We start from the raw sequence: 24,324 nt of genomic DNA, 5'->3' as shown, positions 1-24,324 counted from the left end.
TTGCCTCTTTATCAAGATTACAAGCAGAAAAAGTGAGAAAACAACAATTTTTCTCTGAGCTAGAAATTTCATCCCTGACTGATAAATTCAAAAATTCAAGTTTGCTCTTATTGAAAAATTTCAAGAGAATTTCAGTGGCGACACCCACCTATGGATGTTATCAGGAAAAATTTTGATGATCTCAAACTAGCAGGAAAGTGGAACGTGAGGCTCATGGATGAGAGATACATATTAATTCAACTAATAGTGCCTGAAGTTTACAATGAGATTTTTTCCAAAAAAATATCTCAATATTGCTGGTAACCAATGAAGCTACTCAAGTGGTCTCCTGATTTTGACCCTAAGCATGAATCGCCTACTGTACCGATATGGTTTAGTCTATCTAGTCTCAAGCTGTACTTTTTTCATCATCAGGTTCTTTACTCTATTGGTGCCATACTTGTGGACTCTTTGAAGCTAGCTCTTCCCACTTTTAACCTAATCAGACCTTCTGTGGCTAGAACACTTATTGAAAGAGATTCTTTTACCTGATGTTACTGGAGTTTGGTTGGGCACAACTCACAATGGATATTGACAAAAAAATTGTTATGGAGCATATACCTTCTTATTGTTCTCATTGTAAGATGTTTGGACAAAACTTTAATAAATGCTATAAGCTTCACTCTAATTTGAAATCTAAAGATCAAGTGAATAAGAATGGATCTGACCTCACTGCTTTGGACATATCTGTTCCATTTGGAAAAAAAACTACCATAGAACATGTTATGATGTCTGATTTAATTGCCCCTATGGACCCTCCCCCTGAAAATACTACTGCAATCAATGAGAAGCTGGATGGCTCTGCTGAGCAACCTACACTTTCAAACCCTCCTCAGTTGCAAGAAGCCTCAGTTGCAAGCAAGAAGCATTAGGTGAAGAGGAGACAATTCATGCTTCACACACACTGGAATCTATAGTCGTTGCAACAGTTGACGATCCTTCTTCTGATGCTCATCAGCTTTTATTTGCCCGACGTTCTGTTTACCAACACGATGATCAGATGAGTCAGTCTTCTGAGGAGGCATGACATGTCTATTCAAGGAGGAAGAAGAAGATTGGTGGTAAACTTCAGCTTGAGATCCTAATGGATGATACTTTGGTTACTTCGGGAAATGACTCGGCACTCAAAATTTGTTATTTGGATCTTGCCCTAGAACTAGAAGCAAAGGCAGGACTAAACTGACTCGTCCCTAGCTACTTCTTTTCTGCAATTTTGATATCTTTTCTTTTTTTGGGTATCCCTGTATTTTTTCTCTTTCGAGGTGTTCGTGTGTGTTACACACACACATATATATATATATATATTTGAGAAAGCCCAAAGACTAATATATTAAAAGGAAATAAGGATACATATAAATTGTGTGGAAGGACCCAAGCATGACACCCTTCTCTCACGATAACCATCACATACAGAATGTTATAAAAAAAGAAAAATACATAATATTACAAGAGACCTAAAGAAAAAAAAATTGCCAAAAAACGTAGTATCAGGTAGCTAGAGAGCGACCCAATTTTCCTTTGCCTCTACCTCTAGTTCTTGGAAAGGAGCCAGCTAATAAATTGGTAAGATGAGTGCCATTACCAGTAGTGACCATAGTATCATCCAATAAGTTTCCAAGCTTGAGTCAGCTTCAGTCTTCTTCTTTCTCCTGGAATAGACCTGTCATTCTTCATCCGAAAATTGGCTGGCCTGATCAGTGGATTTGTTTAAAGTGTGCCAGACATGTGTAAGATGTTGAACATTAGAAGTAACTGTTTGTTGTACCAGCTGATCTTTGATTGAATCAAAGAATCACTCTCCTGTGTCTTAGTATGTAAGCGAGTCTTTTTCAATAACAGTGAGTGATATAAGCACTTTTAGATCTGTACCTGTAGTATGATGTTCTTCATCGGGAATTGCGATGTTGGGTAAAGGATCGTTTTGCACCTTCTCAGCAGGGATGGTAGGTGGCTGATCTTTAGTGATATCCAAAACCTATCCTGTGGTAGCTTTCTCTCAAGAATGAACAGATTTGTCCAGAGTAGTGGGATTAGATCCATCCTTATTCACTTGATCTTTAGATTTCAAATTTCAAATTAGGATGTTCAAATTAGGATGAAATTTATGACATTTATCAAGTGTATGCCCAAACATCTTATAATGAGAACAGTAAGACGGTCTATGCTCCATGACGATTTGTTGCCAATATTCATTATGTGTTGTGTCCGACCAGACTTCAGTAACATCAGGTAAAATAATATCTCTTTTCACAAGTATTCTGGCCACAGAAAGTCTGGTTAGGTTGAAAGTCGATAGATCTAGCTTCAGTGTCCCCAAGTATGACTTAAGAACCTGATGATGAAAAAGTGCAGCTTGAGACCTGATTGACTGAACCATACCGGGACAGGGTAGACTGAACCATATGAACCATACCGGTGCAGTAGGAGGTTCATGATTAGGGTCAAAATTAGGAGACCACTTGAGCAGCTTCATTTATTTACCAGCAATGCTGAGATATTTTTTTGGAGAAAATCTTAGTGTAGTATTTAGCCACGTTTAATTGAATCAATATATGTCTCCCGTCCATGAGCCCCACTTTCTACTTTCCTCCTAATTTGAGATTATTAAAACTTTTCCTGATAACTTCTATAGGTGCGTGCCCCCACTGAAATTTTCCAATAAGAGCAAAATTGAATTTGTCAATCAGAGTTGACATTTCTAACTCCGAGAAAAAAGTGTGCTGCTTTCCCACTTTTCCTGCTTGCATTCTTAATAAATGGACAGTCACCTGTACTATCATGATATTCTTTATAACTTGAGGGGAATACAACCGCCGTCTCCACCTGAGGATTACCCACCACATGGGCAAAGGAGGCTTTGCCAGGTTCAACTGAAGAAGACGGAAGCTCCATCACAGCTTAGAACTCTTCCAAGTCGATCAGAGGGCAGGAATGACAAGCAAAGACGGTCAGGAACTGAAGAGACCAAAACTCGGTGCAGTTGAGCTGAGTCGAGAGGAAGACGAAAGAGGAAACGAGCATGCAATCCCTTCCCGTCTTCTGTGAGGAAGACGCGGCCCCTTCCCGTCTTCCGTGAGATGCAATCGCACAGAAATGACGAGATGCGAACTCTGTAGGCTTCGAACAGAGATGACAAGATGCGAGCCGTAGTCGACTTCGAAGCCGTGAGCCGACGACGATGGAGAGGATAGAGAGACGAAGCCGGAGAAATGATCTTGCTATAAGGGTTGCTATGGTTTTACATGGGTCGAAACACTAGCGGAGCCGAGAGGAGCGTTATTCGGCTCCCTATATATTAATCAAAATAAAGAGGTACAAAGGGATGTGGACAGATCCCCGCTACTAAAATCCAAAAAAATATAATACTCACACCATAGGGGTTCCGTCTCCATCATTACAACTTGAAACCCAAAAGAAAAATAAAACCAAATACCATACAAGTATACTGACAAAAAAGAGACCCCAAAAAATAAAGTATGCCAAGTATGTGTTTTTATTAAAGAGACCGTGTTAGTCATATAAACAAGGGCAAAGCAACGCGCACATTTGCAGTCCAATATAGCTGAAGAAATAGCCAAGCCATATGTGAATCCAAGTCCAGACATCAGCAATTTTCTACTCGTTGAGATCCCCTGATCCAGAGAAAGAGAAAAAAAGGTGGTACTCGTATATGTGAAAACTTGTTTCCAATTAAGACTATATCCACATAGCCCAACATTCAGGTGTCCTGCTAAACGCTAACCAACAAGGAAGCCAGCGATGAAGCATGCAGTGAATGCATGAATCCAAAAAGCTAGTAAGAGAAAACCAAACAGAGACCACAAGGTATCAGACCAAAGCAGGCAGCCAAACCCGGAACATCCAAGAAGCATAGACGACAAACATGGTAATCCCCAGGCAACCATAAATGGCCCAGATAAGACCAAAAAACATAAAAAAAAGTGGAGGATTAAACCAACAACAATAATGTTAGTAATAGTTGAGGAAAAAAACATACTAGTAGTAAAAGGGAGAGCCTAAACAACAGGCTCACCAAACCATTAACCACGAACGTATGGTGCATCGAGTTTATCCTCCACAACCAAAATATTCAAAGAGGGGGGTGGCACCCTCCCCACCTGAATATTGTTATTATCAATGCCAAATACAACAAGCCAATTGACCGGCCTATTTCTCTCACGATGAATGAACCTCTAAATAACAGATAGATGGGAAGAGATGAGCTTAATTCTCTTAATGCAATACCGGATATCCCACAACACTTCAACCCCACAATTAAGTATGTCAAACATAATATGAGAATCAGTTTAAAAAATAATGAATTGCCAATTAAGCGATAAACCAATAGTAACAACCATCAAAATGGCTCTAGCCTCAGCTTCTAGGGGCTATAGGTGAAACAAGGGGAGGAGAAGAAGAGAATACAATTATCATCAACATTCCGAGCAATACCCCAATGCCAGCATTAGAAAGTTTTCAGCTTCCATTTGTGTTAATTTTGACCCATTTGGTACGAGGAGGCCGCCATCTCACCAAAACCGGGAGTTGCGGTATCCTCCTCCCAACAGTATTGGAGGTCTCCAAGGATTCAAAATATGAAATGCCCGAGAAGAAGCTGAGTTTCGCAGCTCCCAAAGTAAAATTTTTGTTAATATATGCAATGATGTTAGCAAAAACCGTAGCACTACTAATATTTTTACCTGCATGCTTGAAGTCTTTATGGGCGATCCATATAAACCAACAAACAATGTAAGGATAAATTATCTATATCTATATATATATATATATATATATATATATATATATATTCATCCTTCATTGAGAAAATTTATAAAATACGTGAGAAAGCATAGGCAAATCGAAATCCTAACTTGACATTTACTTGACTACTCATTTTCTATTGAAAGGCTAAGTTGCCCTCCAATTTGTGTTTCATTCCTGCGTGTGCACCACTAGTTCAGTCTCATTCAATCATGCTCTCCAATTCCGCTCCCCGTTTGCCAATCACAATACTGTACAATGGTTTCTTGCATTGATTCTGTGATTTGCCTCTCGGATTCACACGATTCTGTGCTCCTGTATTCTATCTTGCTTGAATTTAATTATTGCTTCCTCTCAGCTTACTGTTCATTTGAACATCACCTAAACAGCGGACTTACTTTGCTTGAGCTTGTTCTCGCTGCACTATTGCTTCTCCTGCTCACTTTGTCTCCCACTTCTGTCGTCGAGCGAGCCCATCTTTTTCGTCTTCATTCCTGCACTATTGCTTGCTGTTTGTTTTGTTCACACCAGTTCGCTTTCTTTTCCCGCTGTGTTTTTATTAAGTGGCGTACTGAATATTGTCGTTTCAGTTGAAACTTCATTAATCAAATCAATTTCCTTCTATTATTTTCTTTTGACAGGGCATTACAGCATACATGAATAAATGATTTTGCAGGTGCAGTAATCTATAGGGCACGCTCCATCACAAGTACAAATATCAGTCATGCAATAATATTCATAGAAGCAATGATACATAATAACAGAACTGCGATTATAAATGATATTGATCATTGATATTTTCTACCATCAATTTTTCTATAAAAAGCACTTAATTAGAAGGAATTTATATATTTGGTCAGGTGCATTGGCTAAGGAAACTTCTCTATTATTTAATAGAAGCGCTCCCTTAATTATAATAGCGAAGCTGAAAATAGTGTTTGGAGGAACACTGAAATAAACAAAGTTCAATAACTATAAATAGAAAGCCTTCCAATAATATGCTAGTGCTAACAATCTATATTGTGAGATTGACTTCACAATTAGAACAAATATCAAGTGGAGCCCAGACACTGAGGGCTTAGAAAAAAATTGTCAAATATTTCCAGTAGAACAAACCCAAATCAAGTTTGGGAGAAGGAAAGGCTGCAAAAGATGAGCATAACATTAGATGACGACTTGGTCAAGAATATTCACCAACACTGATAGCTGTTTTTTCTGGCAGTCACTGCTGTATTTGGAGACTGAGAATAAAGCGGTGGCACTAGAGTGTCGAAGGCACAGTGGTTCTGATGGCCTCGAAGAAACATCAATGGCAAGAGCAGCCTTACCTCTCCCTACATCTTGCTGAAAAGCTCATGCAACCTCATCTTGTCCATAGGACCATCATAATATTCTCTTTTTGCCTCTGACATATTTTAATTAATGCTTAGCTGCAATTGTTTTACTTCCCTTGCAAGCAGGGAAGCAACCTAGCGATTTTGCTTGCTGCCTTGTTCAGCACAAATCAAAGCTGTGTTGTTGACTAGTCGGTGAAGCTAGCTTGGCGAGGCTGAATTTCTGATAGAAGAAAATAATTTATTTGCAAATTCTGTAAGGGCATTATCCCACCAAGTTTCGCAGAATATCCCTCATGTCTCTAGATAACAAAGCTTTCATAGTAAAGCATCAAAATATATATTCTTGTGATTAAGACATCAAGTTCTAAAAATATTCTTTGCTTCAAATACTTCGGTTTCAAAATTTAATATAAAAAATTCATGATAAAATCATTTGTTGCTTGATACTCTAAAAGTACTTGTAATTATTTAAAAATATTTCATAGATGCAATTTAACCATAATTTTATGTAGGTTACTTCAATCATATACATCTATATATTTTAATGGTAAAGTCATATGATTTTTTTGCTTGTCTCCTTCAGTGTGAGAAGAACTGATGCACATATAATCTTATGATGCATTTTCACCGTAAGAATTTGCAGAAAGCTAACCCGACAGCTTGTTTATGGTCTTTGGATAGTGGATGCAATTTCTGCTGGTGATGATAAATGCACTTAAATATTTTTGAGCATTGTGAAACTAAATAACAAAAAAGCTGTGTAATCTCTGGAAAACGAACATTTATTCTATAGGGAAGTTACATTCATACCTTCTTAGTACTCTTAAGTGCTTCATTAATACATTTATGGGCATGAAACTTTCGAAAGGAGAGTGACTATCCTATAAGAGATCTTATATTTCAAGCTGCTGTTTTATAGACCTGATTAGTGGCTTTATTTTTTGCCTCTCAATTTTCTGCAGAATTAGCTGAACCAAGTGGGATTATGTTTTTGGTTTGATTGTAATCTTGAACTAGCCGTGAAAAATATAAAAGTTTAGAAAGAGAAGGCTGACAAAGCTACCGTATTTATGGAGTTTCATGTGAATTTAGATTTAACACTATCTAACAATAGGTGATTAATCGTATTACTTTATCATATGTATGATTCATTTAGCTTTATTTTTCTGTTATTATGCTATGTTGTTCAGTACCAAAGAAAGCACTTCTAAGGAAATTGACATGGTGCTCCATAAGTGTTTCGCCTTTTAGGTGGAGGTGCAGTGGTGCACATTTATCATATCATGTTACCTGAACCAATCATTATTGTCATATTTTTGGTTTTTGGGCTTTCATTTTTTGCATAAAGCTGCTCAGATGTTGGTCACACCTTCTAGTTGGGCTATCTTTGTTGAGACTTAATGGTGTTCCTTAGCAAAACTTAGGCCTGCCTGTCATGCCTGTTATGGGCAAGGTTTAAAAACTTTTCTTGAATTGAAGTTGGCCTTATTTGAGCAATTTTGTTAATTTTAGTTGCTTACTTTGAGTAATCTGTAGTATATTTTTGCTTAATACATTATTACATAATTTTCAGAATCAAGCCTGTTAGCATCTCTACAATTTGGCGAGGAGGACCAATGGCTGTCAACAATTTATTCATGTTTAGTGAAGAAGGTAGAAACTCGTGACTTTTTGCTATTTGTGTGAATTTAATTTACTATTTTGTCAAGTTATGTGATTCCGCTTTCTCTTGAATTGTAACTACAGCATGAAAAAGAAAATGTTGTGGAAGCAAAGGTTAGAGATATTGAGAGAGACAACCCTTGCACCAATTCGAGTTCACCCTTCATGCTTGTGCTAAAAAATAATGCTGATTTATTGGTCTGCAATGCTGACTACTACTATCAGTGTGGAGAGTATCAAGAATGCTTTGAGCTCACCTCTTTGTATGCAGTCGAGTAATTTGAAAAAATCAGCTGTTTTTGTAGTGATTATAGCAAGTCATGATTATATTGCCTTTATTTGTTAGGTTACTTGCAAAAGATCCTTTTCATATGAAATGCACTTTATTTCATTTGGCTGCTGCTATGGAGCTTGGACATTCTAATGATCTATATCTTCTTGCTTGCAATTTGATAAAGGACCATCCTCAAAAGTGAGTCATGTGCTGACTTTTGTTTACTCTGTTCTATGTTGAGGAATTTGAACGTGTGGAATTGGTTCAATTCGTTTCTATATTTTGTATTTTTAGTTACAGGTTGAAATTTGATTTTTATGTTACATAATTGGTCACGCATTGAGCTTTCATACTATGTTGACCTAAATGACTATTTTTACGAAGTTATTTGTTAATTTGATGATTTCTTTTCTTTTAAATATTTGATGCTGTCCAGTTATTTACTGTCTTCCTTTTATCAGAACCAGTTTTTAACTTCATTGAGCATTGTTGCGGACTGCAAATTTTAGAGGCCTGAATATTGTTTAGAGCTGTTTTAAATATCATAGGAACATCATAGCTTCCCTTTGTATTGCATTACTTTAGTAAATTATTCGTTTACATTTCCAGGTCTTATTTTTCTTAAAATACTCGTTTTCATTTGATTACATTTTTGTATGCCACTTTATTTGTTTATCTTTTTCGAAGGACTATTAACTTCCTTCTTTCATTTTGCTTTGTTTTCTATGATGTTATGGCACATGAATATTACTGAGGATGTTTTACTCTTGTGCTAGCATTATTACTTTTTTTGTTGTTAAAATGAGTATTTTCTTTTTGAAATGCTCAGTTTTAGGCCTCTAATTTGAACTGATGGTGCTTTTGTACTTTTTTTGTTGTATCTCTTAAGTGTCCAAGTCTTCATTTTGTCTTGCAATAGCTTGTAGAAGTTTCCAAGCAGCTATGTTTTCACGTTTTCGTATATATTTATTTTTGAAAAATCTTCTGATAACAATTGCCTCTTTGTTCTAGAGCTATTTCATGGTTTGCTATCGGTTGCTACTACTACAGCATAAAGAAGTACGATCAAGCAAGAAAACATTTCAGGTATAGAATGCATATAATTGCACGGACTCCTAAAAATGCAGACTTTGTATCCCAAAATGTCTTTTTAGGTTTTCCGAATGTTCATCTCATGGCCTCATAATTAATAATATGTTTCTTATTTTCCATGAATTCTTGTTGGCATGACTATCTTTTGATGCACGTAAAGCTTTTGTTTAAAGGAATATTTTTTCATTGATACTATGAAAAACTATAATTTTTTTTTACATTCCTTTATTTCTTTAATTATAGTTTTTTTTTCTTGCATGATATTCAAAATGACTATTTTTATTATCAAATATTCATTTGGAGGTGTGCTTGCATAATTATGAGAAAGATTCCATCTATTTGCTCCTAAAAAAATCTCTTCTTATTCTTGCTCGTTTTCTTTTAATCTCAGTTGGTTATATTTTTCTGGTACATACCCATGCCTCTCTTTCATCTTCTACTTATGAAAGTTTAAGTAGGTGAAAATTCAAAATAAAACTAAGCTTAAATAACAAAATTTGCAATAAAATTTTAAACCAATATTTTCAAACAAGGTGATTTAGATAAAAGTATTATTAATTCTAAAACTATTGATTTTGAATTTTGTGCTTATCTTAACCAAATTATTAAGTTTGTATTTTAGCATGTCCACCTTTACTTAATAATGAGGCAATATATTTTTTATCTCTTACTTTAATAATTTGCTCGTTGGCTCAAATTATGAAGGGTTATGCTTTTTGCAGTTGCACAACTTAGATAATGCCTAAAATTGACATTTGTGAGAGACCTTTAAATTATTTTTGTTGAAATATAGGTGACTTCAACATTACTGAAAATTTGTCCTCCATAGAATTGTTGTACTTCTGATGTGGTTTTTGCCTTATTTTTAAATGTTGTAATGCCATGATCTAGCTTTGGGATAAATTACACAACAGGATTTGATCCACCTAATTATCTCTAATTGCCCTCTTAACTTTTGTTGTTGCATTGGGTTATGCATCGTGCAATCACACAACTTAGATTATACCTAAACTTGTTGTGAGAAACCTTTAAATTATTTTTGTTGAAAATATAGATGGCTTCATCATTATTGAATGTGTGTCCGCCTTAGAATTGTACTTCTTATGTGGTTGTTGCCTTGTTTTTAAATGTTCTAATGATATGATCTAGCATTGAGATAAATTACACAACAAGATTTGATCCACCTAATTATCTCTAATTTTCCTCTTTAACTTGTGTCGTCATTAATTCGAAATTTGATCTATATTTGCCAAGTGAATTAATTAATTTATTTATTTTCACTACACAATATTACAATGTTGTTATTTATTTTGAAATCTTTACATAGATGAGAAAGAAATTTATGCAGCTCTACTCGAAGTAACGCTATGCTTCTCATAAAGGCCACCAAATGTAATTTCTTATATAAGTGGAATTGGTTAGCCTTGGTCCAAATGAAATGATGCTAGTCATCTCGTGGCGTTGAGGTGAAAACGAGAAATCGATGAGGGTGACGAAATGTAAGGGATGAGGAAGGAGACAAATTGAGCTGGGGAGAGTGATCGAACCCACAAAAATAAGGATGGAAGAGAGACTGCACGTCTCGTGCAAAATAGAGTGAGAAAGTGGAGTCGAGGGTGGCATGCTTGGTAATAGAGGGAAGATTGAGTGAGCTTCCTTGCCCATAGGTCCTAGGTAAGCAAAGCTCAATTCTTGCTTGTGAGCGTGATCGAGCATACGTATATTGTGAGGGCAACACTAGAGCAACATGCTACGGAAATGGGGAAGGTTTTCTAGGCAAACTAATCACAAAATCTTTTGCTATCTCTTGTTTTTACCATGTAAGTGGTAATGGTTATAACTGTCTACCGGCCCTTTGATGTTTGATTTCAATTAGCTGGCATGTAGGATATTCAGTAATAAATTTTGCAACGGTTTTTTTTTTTGTAAATATTTGATATCAAAATGTTTATTAATTTTTGAGTTCCTGCTACATTTTGTTTCTTTCTTGATTTATTATATAGCCAAATAAATGTTCTTATAGAATTTATTTTTTCAAAATTTCAACATCTAGAACATAAATTCTGTCTTTGTATTTTAGTGATTCATCTTCATCTATCTTGTATCCCTTTAGATTGCCCTTCCTTCTATAATTTATAATTTTTGATAATGTACAAGTGTAAAAATACCCCAAATAAATTATACTCAAAAGTTTAACTTTTTTTCTTGAAAATTAGAAAAATTATTTCATTTTGTTCTACTGTTGAAAAGGATCATTTTAATATGTATGATTATATGCTAATTTTTAAAGACTAGGAGGTTATGGAATTTGTTTTTTTAATAAAATTTTTATGGAATTTGTTTTTTTTAATAAAATTTTTCTGAAGTCTTAATCTAAAAATACTGTGCCTTCACTTTTACCTGAAAGTGGAATTTTTTGGCCTTTCCACGTACAATGACATGTAGTGGTTTATCAGCCGAATGGTGGAGATTTATTTTATGTTAAATTAATTAATTACTTAGCTGTTTTAATATAAATTTAAACTAGCTTTTCATTCTATATTATCACCCTCAATTTCACTACCCTGTGAGCTATAGGGAGGCCAAACCTAAAGCAGCCGGCGAGAGAAATCATGGAAGAATAAATATGAGAAGAAGAAGAGGAGAAAGATGAGAAGATAAGAAGAAGAGAAGAAGAAGAGGGGAAGAGGAAGAGGAGAAAAGGGAGGAAGAAACGTAGGTAACACAAGAAAGTTAGATTCTGATTCCAATTTTAGATTTTTGGTATTTTTTCTTATCAAATTAAATTCTAATGAGAATGATATGTTTATAGGTTTATGTGAGAAGTAATGTTGAGATTGTTTACAAAACAAAAATTTTTGGTGTTTGTCAAAGTTTAAAATTACACAATTGGGTATTAATACATTTTTTATCTGTGTGGCGAAGCATAAGCCTCGAGGCACTTTGACGAGTAGGTCTCAAAATCAACAAATTGTGCAAGAGAAGAAGTATTATAATAGCTTTAAATATGTAGAGAAAGTAATATACTAATGTTATAGCCTATTGATAGGTAAAATATAATATATTAACTTTCTAATATAGTAAAAATAATAAATTATTCAAAGTAACAACTAATATCTTAATATCCAAATATGAAATCACAAGATAAGAAGGGTAATACACAAACATCAAAATAAGGCATACTAACATTACAATGCAAAATAGATTTTGATGCATTTAGTCTTTCTCACACTCATACCCATACTGTCATTCATCAAAGTAAGAATAGAACATACAACTAAGGCTAGAATTTTTAAATTTAAAAGCACCCATCATTCCTATCATGTAACGAGCTTGTATTAGAATTATCATCATAATAATTTATTTTCTCCCTCACCCATCCTCATTTGTATTCAAGTTCTTTCATTTCTCAATCTACATCTTAGTCATCTTTCTCTTATTTAATCAATGTTAATTAATAAGAATATTAATTTGATTCTAAAACAATGACTATGTTGATAGTATCAACTTCAATTATATCCTCAATGGTATTTTATATGGGTAAGGAATATTTACTGGGTTTATTTTACATATATTTATTTTTCAGGAAACTCTAGATATAATTGCATACAACTCACTATAACTGAGAAGAGACATGCCTTAAGGCAGGCCTCACTTTAGGTGTGGCGCAAGCCTCATGTAGCACCTAATGTGCCGTGAGCTTCATTATAAAATTTTTTTAAAAAATTGAGCTGGGTCTCATATTGCATAAATTTAAATTATGGTATTTGCGTTGAAGGAATAGTTTATCCAAGACAAGTTGGTATTTATAACTATAATTTAATCTTTTAATCTTATCAAATCGAAACCGTAGTCTGAGTGCATAATACTAAATTTAAAAAAGACTAGTAAATTTAAACCAGTGTTACACATTTTCAGTGCAGCGAACATATCTAAAGATTTTATAAAATATTGAGATTGGCAAATTAACCCACTTGCAAGAGATATTGATCACTTCTATAGTTGCTGCAACTATTAATTGCTACTCATTATATGACAAGATGCATCTAAATCTCGAGACACTTTGCCATCAGTACAAGTACATGGAATTTTGACCCCTCGTTTTACTAAAACCTTTTTAACTCTATGGTAATGTATCACCAAAAGGAGGAGATGTCATGTAGGACAAGAACATAAAAATGAAGGTTACTTCAAGCTCATCTTATTCTAAATTATATCAAATTCTTATTGTAATTTTATTCAGGAGTTAAGTTAGTTGGAAGGTTGAAGTTATAGGTTAATTGGACGTTAGAGATTTGTTTGTTGTAGTCGAATTAATATGCTTTTCTTATTTTGTTTTTAAAGTTATTTATGACCCCTCTACATATTTGTTTTTGACTCTTCATAATCATAATTATAATCATAATCGTAATCATCAATACAAGAAGTTACAAATAATTCAAGTTGGAGATCTACGTTTCATGAAGCATTAAATTAGGGAGTTATAGTGTCAATAAAAACATTATCAAAGTGGTAGTGTCATAAGCAGTCAAAAAGGATTTTGAAATTCAGAATAATATGTCACACTTAAAGAATTCAACTCGGGGGTTTTAAGAAGTTAAATGTGTAGGTTACTAACCATCCAAAGCTTCATTCATGTGGTTTGGTGTTACAAAATTGAAATAAAAATTTGGGCGTGAGACAAGCACTATCCACAATGGAAATTAATGTAATTCCAATTTCTTTCTTGTATTTTGAATTTCATAGTTGATCTCTTGCATTATAATTAATGGATTAGTTTAATGAAATTAAACAATTGCTCTGGTTTGTCTATACATTTGTGTGACTTCTGTATTTGAGGTTTATAATTTATACTTGGTTTGTGAAGCAATGAAGGCTTACCTTGCAAACTTATTAAGCTGAGAATCATTTAGCTCATATACCTTCACTTGCCATTTTCTACATCACCTCCGCCTTCCAAAGGCTTTAAACAGTTTAGGCTCTCACAAAATCGAGTCTAACAACCTTATAAAAACAGAAGTCTTAGTTTTCATCAGTATAATCAATCTACTTCAAAAGATTATAACTTTCTTCCTACAAATTGAGTCGGCCTATTAATTTATTAACATTATCAGATTTTGTAAACTCTTACAGCGTTTTGGTGCTCCCCCCCCCCCCCCCCCCAAAACAAAAGAAAACTGTGTAAGCATCAAAGATTTAGACTTAGTTTGGTCCAGTGTGCATGAATTAGTTACCACTGCCACCTCTTTTCCACCAACCCTGAAATCTCTTTAACTACCACTCCATCAATTTTTTTGTAAGAATGCTTTAAGCTGTGCATTTAGACATTTTTATTATATATTGACGATTTCTTATTAACTATGTAGGTGGCTTTTTAAATTGTCATTTATTGCAGAATAACCTTTTCAGATAGCTGGTCATCTTTCTTTATGTTATTTCAATTGTGCAGCAAGGCAACCAGTGTGGATGCCACCTTTCCACCTGCTTGGATAGGCTCTGGAAATGCTTATGCTGTACAAGAAGAGACTGATCAAGCAATGGTTGCATATCGCACTGCAGCTCGTTTATTTCCTGGGTAACTTTTTTTTAATTCTAGATTATTTGCAATATGTCACAAGTATAATGCATGTTGTGTGTTAAGCTTGTTTCACATATGCTATGCATGGTTGTTTTCTTGATAAGTTGTGTCATGCGTTAAGGTAAACAAGATTGTCCGTAGTAAAAATATTCAGTTTTTTATTTTCATGGATTAGGGATGAACACTGATTATAGTACTTTGATTTGCTTTATTTAAATGTTGTGAACACATAGCTATTTGATGTTAACTTATACTATTTCTTTTGGAGTGCACGAATTTGAACTACTTTTTTATTTAAAAAAAATCAAGTGAATGCAGAGTTGTAATTTTATTTGAATGTGCTACATCATGTTGAACTCAAATTTTGAAATCTCAACAAACTAAGTTGGAGTCACATGCCCTTGCATGAAGTACCTATTTGGGTGGTATATCGGCATTGTCGGGGTATATTCTATTTCTTTTCCCGGTGAATAAACCTATTTGGATTTTTTCAATTTAGGTGCTCTAAATTTGTCATTTTTAATGATCGACATTAATATTTACTCTTTATCTATACATTCTGTTTTTGACATAAGTATGTTCACCATTTTACGATTTAATGAAGTTTCAAAGAGAGGAAAGAAAAGTTCCTTTGTTTGGATTGGCCTTTAGTACCAGCAGCTTTTTGTGCTTCATAAAATATAATAAATTGATGTAAGTTTATTCAGATATTATTCGTCAGTTGAGTAAAACAGCAGCTTGCATATAGTTAGGTAGTTTTAGGTTTACATTTATTTTTAATATTCTTAAATTACCTAGTCTTTTTTCATTGACTAGCGTTTAAATTGACAACAGATGCTAGCAAAGTTTGAATATAAATGGGCTGTTTTCTTTGGGTGATCCTTGTTTGACAAATTGAGCAACTGTACCTTTTTCATGGATAATGTTCAGCCGTTGGCTTACATTTAAATCAAGTTTCACCCCCGTTAAAGTTCTTTAAATTATCTTTTTAACTTTTTTACCAAATATGTAATCTTTTGTGTCTTTCAGTTTGAATTTGTTGGATTCCACTATGAGCATGAATAAATACCTTCTCTGTTTTCTTGCCTTTGTAAGGATATTATAGTGTGTTAATTACTTTCATGTTGTTGGGTTAGAAGTGCTTCACGTAGGTCAGCTCTTTTAGAAAACATTCCTGTGGATACTCCCCGATTTTGTATTTCACAAATTGTTCAATGACGTGTAATGTCAGTTTATATGGAGGTCCTTTTAGACTGAAGATGGTATATTTTTTTTTTTTATCTAGGCCGTGCGATGCAATTTGTGATTTAATTTTATATGCTGGAGTTCTGGTCAGATTAAATATTCCGCATCATTTGTGTCATCCTGAAATAAAATAATTTCTCCTCTTTTCCTTCATTTCCTTCTCTTATTACCTGGCATAATTTATCACTATATTTTAATCTGCTAGTAATGCTAGCGTTTAGGGAACAAAGGCGACACAAGCTACGAGCTGCCGTGCATAGTCGGGGGCTGAAATGCGAGATGATGATGATTGTTGACAACCTCATATTGGAACCCGGAGAGCAAATGAGGGTGAGGAAGAACTTGTGTTTGCTTAGCTGTGTCGGTGAGCTAAGGCATGAGGAGGAAGCAACTGTTGAAGCATTACAATGATGAGAGTAGTCTCCAATGTTTTCCTCGTAGCAAATTTGTCGCAGTTACCAGCAAAGTAAGAAAACAAAGCAAGTAGCAGTGAAGATAGAGGGTGAACTGTGTTGCGAACGGGGATGGAGGCAAGGGGCTAAATCTGAACTCGCTTGAGCAAGTGGTAGTCAAGTTCGATCAGGCGAGGTGTGTGTTGGCTATGCGTCAAACCCATCTTGAGTAAAATAGCCATCAAGCACGTGACTTTGTGAATATGTGCATATTGCATTAATCAAAATGTAAAAAAAAATAAAAGCTACATAGAAATAGTGTAGATGATGTCATCCAACGACGACACTAAAAAAAGTGAGGTCACAAGTGTGAGCATCCCAAACAAATGATCTATCCAAAGCTAGCCTGGAACAAAAATGGGCTGCTTTGTTACATTCTTTATGAACAAAAAAGAAAAGGATTTCCTTGAAATCCCAAAAAAAAGTAATATGGGGCCCATTACTGAGCTGATGTTGCCATCCTTTTTCTTCATACTTTCCCGAATAGAGGTAATAACATTTCCATTATCTCTTTCAATGATAATACATTTGGTTTCACGCATCTAAGGTTGAAGGAAAATTCTAAAAAAGAATGCTGCAGCATACTCCAACTTCGAGCTGTCCCAATGTTTTGGGGGGGGGGGGGGGGGGGGGGGGGGGCAATGCGGGATGCTAAGGTACACATGCACATGCTTAAAAAAAAGAAAAAAAAAAAACTATTAGTATTGAAGTATCTTAATTGATACATCTTAGATAGTGCTCATGCCACAATTATGTTTAAATTGATTTAGATATATGTAGTATAATACGAATATTTTGAACTGTAATATTTGTAAAATTACACTGTCAAATGCTTTTATTGTTTCATTTAGTTTTGACTAACATATTTATTTATTTATTTATTGCAAAATTACTGTAGTTTAGGAGTTTGAGTATTGATCAAGTTGTTCATAGATCGCTAAAATTTAAATTTTAATTTTCAATTTTAAGACTTGGGCTAGAAAATAAATGCAAGAAAAGATAATACAACTAACTTAAAGAAATGTAATTCACATTTGATTTTATTTTTTAGCTTATTTAAATTACATTTGTTTGTTGCCTTTTCAACTTATTTAGATTATAAACTATTAGTGGCAGTAAATCAAATTATGAAATTAAATTTTTTCGTTTGATTGTTGTTCTCATTTTGAAAATTCCATGTTCCAGGGCCGTGTTGGGACACAAAAAAATCCACAAATAAATTATTGTTGGATGACAACCAACTTGTTAGAAATCTTTAAGGCTATTGGTGGTATATGGCGTTAGAGGTTATTTGATAGTAAGGATGGGTGATGACTGCAGTGGAAATGCCTCTTTCTGAATAATTTTTAACAAAACGAAGGTCATTACATGCCTTTCAGCCTTTGTTTTTGTCTTGGGTGCTATCAATGCAAGGATAAATAATATGCAATAAGTAGAAATAGTGCCTTTTTAGGAAAGAAATAATAATATGAAAGCAAACGGGCAATGAATTTATTTTATTTTATTTAATGAAAAGGGAAATGATTGTAATAACTTGATAGAAAATGGAGGCGACTTTCACTATTTAGTGGCTTAAAGGATATTGAGTAAGTTGCATCTTGCTCTTCACAGAGCACAAAATTGAGTCATCACCCAATATGTGGCCAAAAGATGAGTGGCCTTAACGATTTTCAAAAGTTAGTTTTAACTTGGAGTTCGTGTTGCGAGCTATTGTATCACTATGAAATTGAGCTAAGTACGGGGAAGTTGGAGCTATGTTTCAAATACTACAACTTGAATGAGAGCAGAGGAATGACTTGGGTGCGAGGGTTTGGCCATCTTGGTGTGCTCATTTTTATAAGAGCTTACTAGTTTGAGGGTTGTTCGTACAAGTGATTTCATGACTTAGCCCTGATGTTTGAATTTATTAAGACGAAAACAAATGGTCAGACAGTTAAATTATACAAGTATAAAATTTATAATGATTTACACGATATGATGTTTTTATGTCATCAGCTCCTCTCATTATATAAATGAACACTCTTTTATCAGCGATTTAATTCAATGGAGCTTTTCTTGTATTAAGCACAAAATAATTTTATGTTATGTAACAACTTAATAAATAATTATAATTTTTTTATTTACTAAATTTTCTTATACACATACTCTAATATTTATGCACATAAAAATGATTGAACATTTACATTTCATTTAATTAGAAACTCTTAAATATTTATATTTATATTTTGTTTAAAAAATCATTTCAGGAGCAACGTCTAAAACATTGTACAAATAAAGTGCATCTATTTTTATTTTTTTCCAAACTTTTTGCAATTTTTATGTTCATGAGTGCAATATTGTTCTCATTTAATACAATAAGATGATGGCTAATTTGATCAACTTATACTTTTATTTATCTTCATTTTCATTTATTTTTTTCAATCATTTGAAGTGTGCGTGCAATGTCCAGAATCATTTTTAAAGAAGTTATGTAAATTAAACTTTCAATTAATTATGAGGATCTAAATATTTTAAACCTGAATGCAATTAAATTTTAAAGAATTGAAATTAGTACAAATAAAAATGTAATTACTCATCTCGACTTTTAAATGCTTAATATGTCGTTTCATCTTTAACGTCCACTTCCTTTAGTGTAATACCTATTCATACAAGTTTACTAAATAAAATCATGCTATATTCCCAATTACTTGACAATATTCCATTTGCTAATTTTGGAACTTAATATCTCTAAATTATTGACATTATCTTCAATTAGTTTTCATAAATTTTAAATAAGTTGCATTTCTAAGCTAACTACGTGACTCAACTTGGTCTCTTCTTTGTAAAGTTAGTTGTCTTTCTTCCAAATCTACTTCTCTCAAATCAATACCCTCAGTTTTCTTCACAATTTATATTTACATTTGGTTATAGATATTTATACAATTAAAAAAAATAGTAGAACTTATATCAAATCCTTTTCTTGAGAACTGGACAATCTATTTTTCAACCTTCTGATTTCGAAACTCTTTCACTTTTAATATCTAATATTAGTTCATAAAATTCTATTATTTATACCTAATATATAAGGTAAGTTAACTATTATTGAATTTAAAATTAAACCCTAGCCATTTATGTTGTCTTATTTTTCTCTTTAGCTTGGTATCAAATCTAGTCATTTCTCTCTTTAGTCCTGTTCAAAACCATAAATGTCATCGATCGTTGCTTAGGCCTTACTCCAATCCATCTCCCGCATTCGACTTCTTTCTTCCAGTCTGTGATATCACTGCAATCTAGATCACACACTCTTCTTGTTGCTTGATCAACCCAATAACTTAAAATTTTGCTTGTGCAATCTCCTTTATCAACCCCACTTACTGCGCACTTCTTCTATTACACTCATGTTTATTTCCATTAGCCCCGTCTCCCGTATTTTCTTTTTTGCACCTCACTTGGATTTTGTAAAAACTAGTTTTTGCCAAATTAGGTATAATTTTGGCAATTTTAAAATATATCCTAAATTTTGCATCTCTCTGAATTCAACTGAGTTAATTTATAAAATTCTATGCGTTAAATTTATATAATTGATTTATGACACTTTATATGAACTAAAGGACCAATAATTCTACTCAATTTATTAATAATATATTTTTGAAGAGTAAGATTATGGAATACATCGTTGATTGATAAACTAATTCTGTAGGTCACATTTTCAATCTTTGCAACAATTTCTTATGTCCTACATATCATTGTCTCAATTTCCCTGTCTTCCGAAAGCATCGCATGCCTTTCATTAGTTTGACCTTAATAAGTACAAACTCCCAATATCAATTTCAATCGATCTTTTTCTAGCAGCATAATATTTTTCATTGTTGATCTGATCAATCTCTAATCTATCCCTTATTTTTTAGATTTTCTCAGTTAGCAAAAGCATCATCCTCTAAATCTGTATTAGTGGCTTTTTTTCTCAAGCTTCAACCCAACATAACTATGTTCACCGTTTCCTTCCATAAATAGCTTCATATGAAGCCATTTTAAAGCTTGCTTGATAATTATTGTTGTATGCAAATTCTTTCAATGATATATGCGATTCCCATTTTCCACCGAAGTCAATGAAATATAAATGAAGCAACTCCTCTTAAGTTTGAATTGTCCTTTATGATTGATAATTTGTTTGTGGGTGAACTGTAATAAACTGTAGGACAATCTTGTTCTCAGAACCTTCTGGATTTTCTCCCATAATTGGAATGTAACTCTGTCACCTTTATTTGAATTTATGATTTTGGTACGCTGCGGTTTCTTACAATCTCGTATTCATATAACTTTGCTAATTTTTTAACACGATTTGTTTATTTAATTTCCAAAAAATGCACTAATTTATTAAGTTTGTTTATTATGACTTATATAGTGTCATGTCTTTATTTTTTCTAGGTAAACTAATCAAAATCCATTTTTTCCCTCTCATTTTCACTTTGACATTGACAACAATTGTAACTGCTCAACAGGTTTTTGATGTTCTGCTTTAACTAGTCGACATATAAAGGATACTTAGCCACAATGCTAAATCTATGTAGCTTTAAAATATCTTCTTAAGCTTCTGTACATTTTCTTGCTTGTTTATAAATTGTATAACCTATTAAATATTCTTCTTGTAGAATTCTTTTCTCAAATTATTAACATACGGAATATAAATTTTGCCTTTGTATTTCACTAATTAATGTTCTGGTATCTTATATTTCTCTAGACTGCTTATTCTTGATTTATAATTTTGTCTAGCTGTAGTGATCAATTGATTAAGTTGATGAAAATTCTCATCATTATAATGTATCACTAGTAATTTTAGTCTATTCATATATTTAATTAGTTTTTCTTGTTGAGTAATTAATCAATTTTAACTACTTAAAATTTTTCTGTTTAATACTTCTGCGACAATATTTATGTAATACTCAGTTTTAGCCAATTCAGATAAAATTTTAATCATTTTAAAGTATACCCAACTTTTTCGCATCCCCTTAAATTTAACCAAACTAATTTTATAAAATCTTACATTTTGTAATGATCCAATTGATATATTAAATTATATAAAAAATTTTAATGTGATATTTAAAATAGTAAATTTAATTAATGTAATTAATTAATTAATCAATCCCAATTACTATGGCATTTCAGAAAAATCTACTTAATTTTGCATGTGATGATTTGATGTTTTGGAGGGTTTTATGTATGGATATTATGATATACTCATTTCATTCTCCCCTATTTTCACATTTTTGTCGCTATTGTTCATGCGATCAAGGCTATGGGGGAGTACTGAGAGTTTCTCTTTCAGTTTGAATTCTCCCTCTCCAATCACTGTTCTTTTCCTTATTCTGAGGCATTTACAACTCTAGTACTGTAGCTGGAGGCGGGAATGAAAGTGGGATTTATGGAAACTGAGAGCTACGCTCTCGGATAAATGCAATTCGAGAGAAATAGATATTAAGAAGGGAAAGAAGTGGAAGGAAAAGAAAGAAGAGAGAAGAAGAATGGAGATTAGGGGAGAGAAATAAGGGAAGGAAGGCTTTGGGGGGAGAAATTTGTATTTTGAGATGAAGTATTTATGTAATTTTTTTATATTTAGATTTTTATTTTATTTTTATTTTAATCTACCTAAAGAGTTTTTATTCAATTGATTGTAATTTCATGGACTTATTGTATGGTTAATTAGGGGGGTGTGGATTTTGTCTGAAATTATTAAATGGAGATTGTATTGATACGCAAGGGAATCTATTCGAGATTGGAGCAATTATTTAGTATTATTAATACATTGAAGTAGTGGATAGGGAATGATGAATTTTAGGTAAAGTATTTTAGATGGCGAGCTCGAGGTGAGTCTAGAAAAATCCATCGCGAAGCTGCTCCATCAAACCTGATGAGATAATCATATGCTAAATTAAAATGATTTATCTTTTTATATGATTATTATGTGATATATTGGTATGAAACTGTATTTTAATTTTTTTTGCATATTGTCAAATATCTGCACATATTATAGAGAAACAAATTTGTGCTGATACTGATGTTTCTATTTTTATTGAATTGGCAGGCATGTTATTAAACTAATTGTTTGTAGGTATACTTATACAAATGCATATGCATACAAAAATGACCTTTAGCAGAGAAATTGATCAATGGAATGTGATAAGTGTGATGATAATTAAACTTTATACTGAGGACCCTTGCTGGTAAAAACGACAAATTTATAAAATTTCAACTTTTGATATTTAGACTAGGACGTAGTTGTTGGTATCAAGGGGCTTCTGATAATTATCATGTTGGAAGATTACCAACATTTAGCAACAATTATGTAGCTGACGCATTTGGTGACGACCTAGTGAAATGAATTAAGCCAAAATTTATGCAAATATAAGTTTCATTTATAATACAACATATATTAGGCATGAAACAATTAAAAACTCTTATGATTTTGTCAGGAATGAATGAATTATGATTTTTAAAGTTGTTTACTGCTTATTTCCTTTATACAATTTTTTTAATATGTTATTCCATTTGATTAAAATGTTTGTTATGTACTGCTATCACTCATATTAATCATAATTGAGCATGCATATTATTTTTTTTCGTGTATAAATTTTTACTTCAGCACTGGTTATTTCATTAAGTTTGCAGCTTACTCTCTTATGCTTGTATTTAGAGAGGGGGCGATTGGTCAATTTTGATATTGCACAATTTTTGGGTTGTAAAGTTTTGGAGAGGTTGTAAAGACTTTTGAGATATGTTTCTTTAAGGTCTGATGGGGCAGTGGCGCGGGAGCAGCACAGAATCACACAGAATCACACCACAATATTTTGCTCGATTTGAGCACTGATTGTGATGACGTTCTCTATTCCTCCAACATAAAATTAAGTGTCTGCAAACCTCTAATGTAAAACTGTGGTTTGCCTATTCTCCTTACATTTAAACCTCTTCTCCTTTACTCTTCCCGTGTTACCCTTCCTTCATTTTTGAAATCTTGCTATTGAATTGCCCTTCTTCGTTCGGGTGTGTGTCTCCTCTTAAGGTATCAAAGTTAAAGCTTTGCGGCATATTTCTCTTCATGATTCTCGTTGCTCTTCTTGTTTCAAACGTCTAAAACCTAGCTCCTCCATCTCCTCCACTTTTGCTATGTGTTTTTAGGGGGTTTTTGCTGTTTATTTTTTGGCTTTTGGTTTGGCTTATGAAAATTATGATTTATGGGTGTTTAGTGAGGAGTTCTATACTCATTGGGTTGTTGAGTGCCCTATGCTCCCGAGGTTTAGCCTGTGAAGCTTATGTTCTACGGGTGTTTATGCATTTTTATGGGGTGTTGGATACATTTGAAGTTCTGGTTTTTATTTTTTTTTGCTACTTCTAAGTCACTTATGTGTTACGGGATTCTCAGAACCATTACCTATGACAGAGTTGTGTCGGCAATATTTTTGGTGTGGGGTTTGCCCGTAAGAAGCTGTCGGTCATCGGAATTGAAATCCCGTTGCCCGCTTAGGAAGGACGTTTTTTTTAAAAAAAAATTATTTTTGAAAAAGATGAAGTCAAACTGACCCCATAATTTTCATAGTTTAGATGAAAGAGCGCTTTACCTCAAATCCTGTATCTATCCCGAAGGATGAACACAAGAGTTGAGGGTGAGACTCGATCAAATAAACTAAAGAAAGTTATGACATCCGTTTGGTCTGCAAAACCAATGTATTGGCCGACAAATTCCCCTATTTAATATAAGGAATTAAATAGAGTTTATATTATGTTGGGTTCGGGAAAAGCTTCCTATAAGGGCAAGCCCCTATAGTTAATTACATCATAGATAACTGAAGTTACCTAAGAATACTCTCAATAAAAATCAAGAAAAATTACCTTCAAAGAGTTCAAATGGTA

General features: G+C 33.4%; 1 protein-coding gene across 1 annotated transcript in view; it reads left to right on the top strand.

Moving 5' to 3' along the window:
- LOC110033416 (anaphase-promoting complex subunit 6) overlaps positions 1–24,324 on the top strand; it is a 111,974-nt gene that overhangs the window by 35,301 nt on the left and 52,349 nt on the right. Inside the window, exons 7-11 of the mRNA XM_020737386.1 lie at positions 7,711–7,790; positions 7,884–8,062; positions 8,146–8,271; positions 9,085–9,159; positions 14,615–14,740. Of these exons, the coding sequence (XP_020593045.1) occupies positions 7,711–7,790; positions 7,884–8,062; positions 8,146–8,271; positions 9,085–9,159; positions 14,615–14,740 (586 nt within the window). The remainder of the gene's footprint in view (positions 1–7,710; positions 7,791–7,883; positions 8,063–8,145; positions 8,272–9,084; positions 9,160–14,614; positions 14,741–24,324) is intronic.

Source organism: Phalaenopsis equestris, unplaced genomic scaffold (assembly GCF_001263595.1).
Source record: "Phalaenopsis equestris unplaced genomic scaffold, ASM126359v1 Scaffold001174, whole genome shotgun sequence".
Lineage (NCBI taxonomy): Eukaryota > Viridiplantae > Streptophyta > Magnoliopsida > Asparagales > Orchidaceae > Phalaenopsis > Phalaenopsis equestris.
Note: the sequence above shows the minus strand (reverse complement) of the source record. Positions and strands in the feature narration are given on the sequence as shown.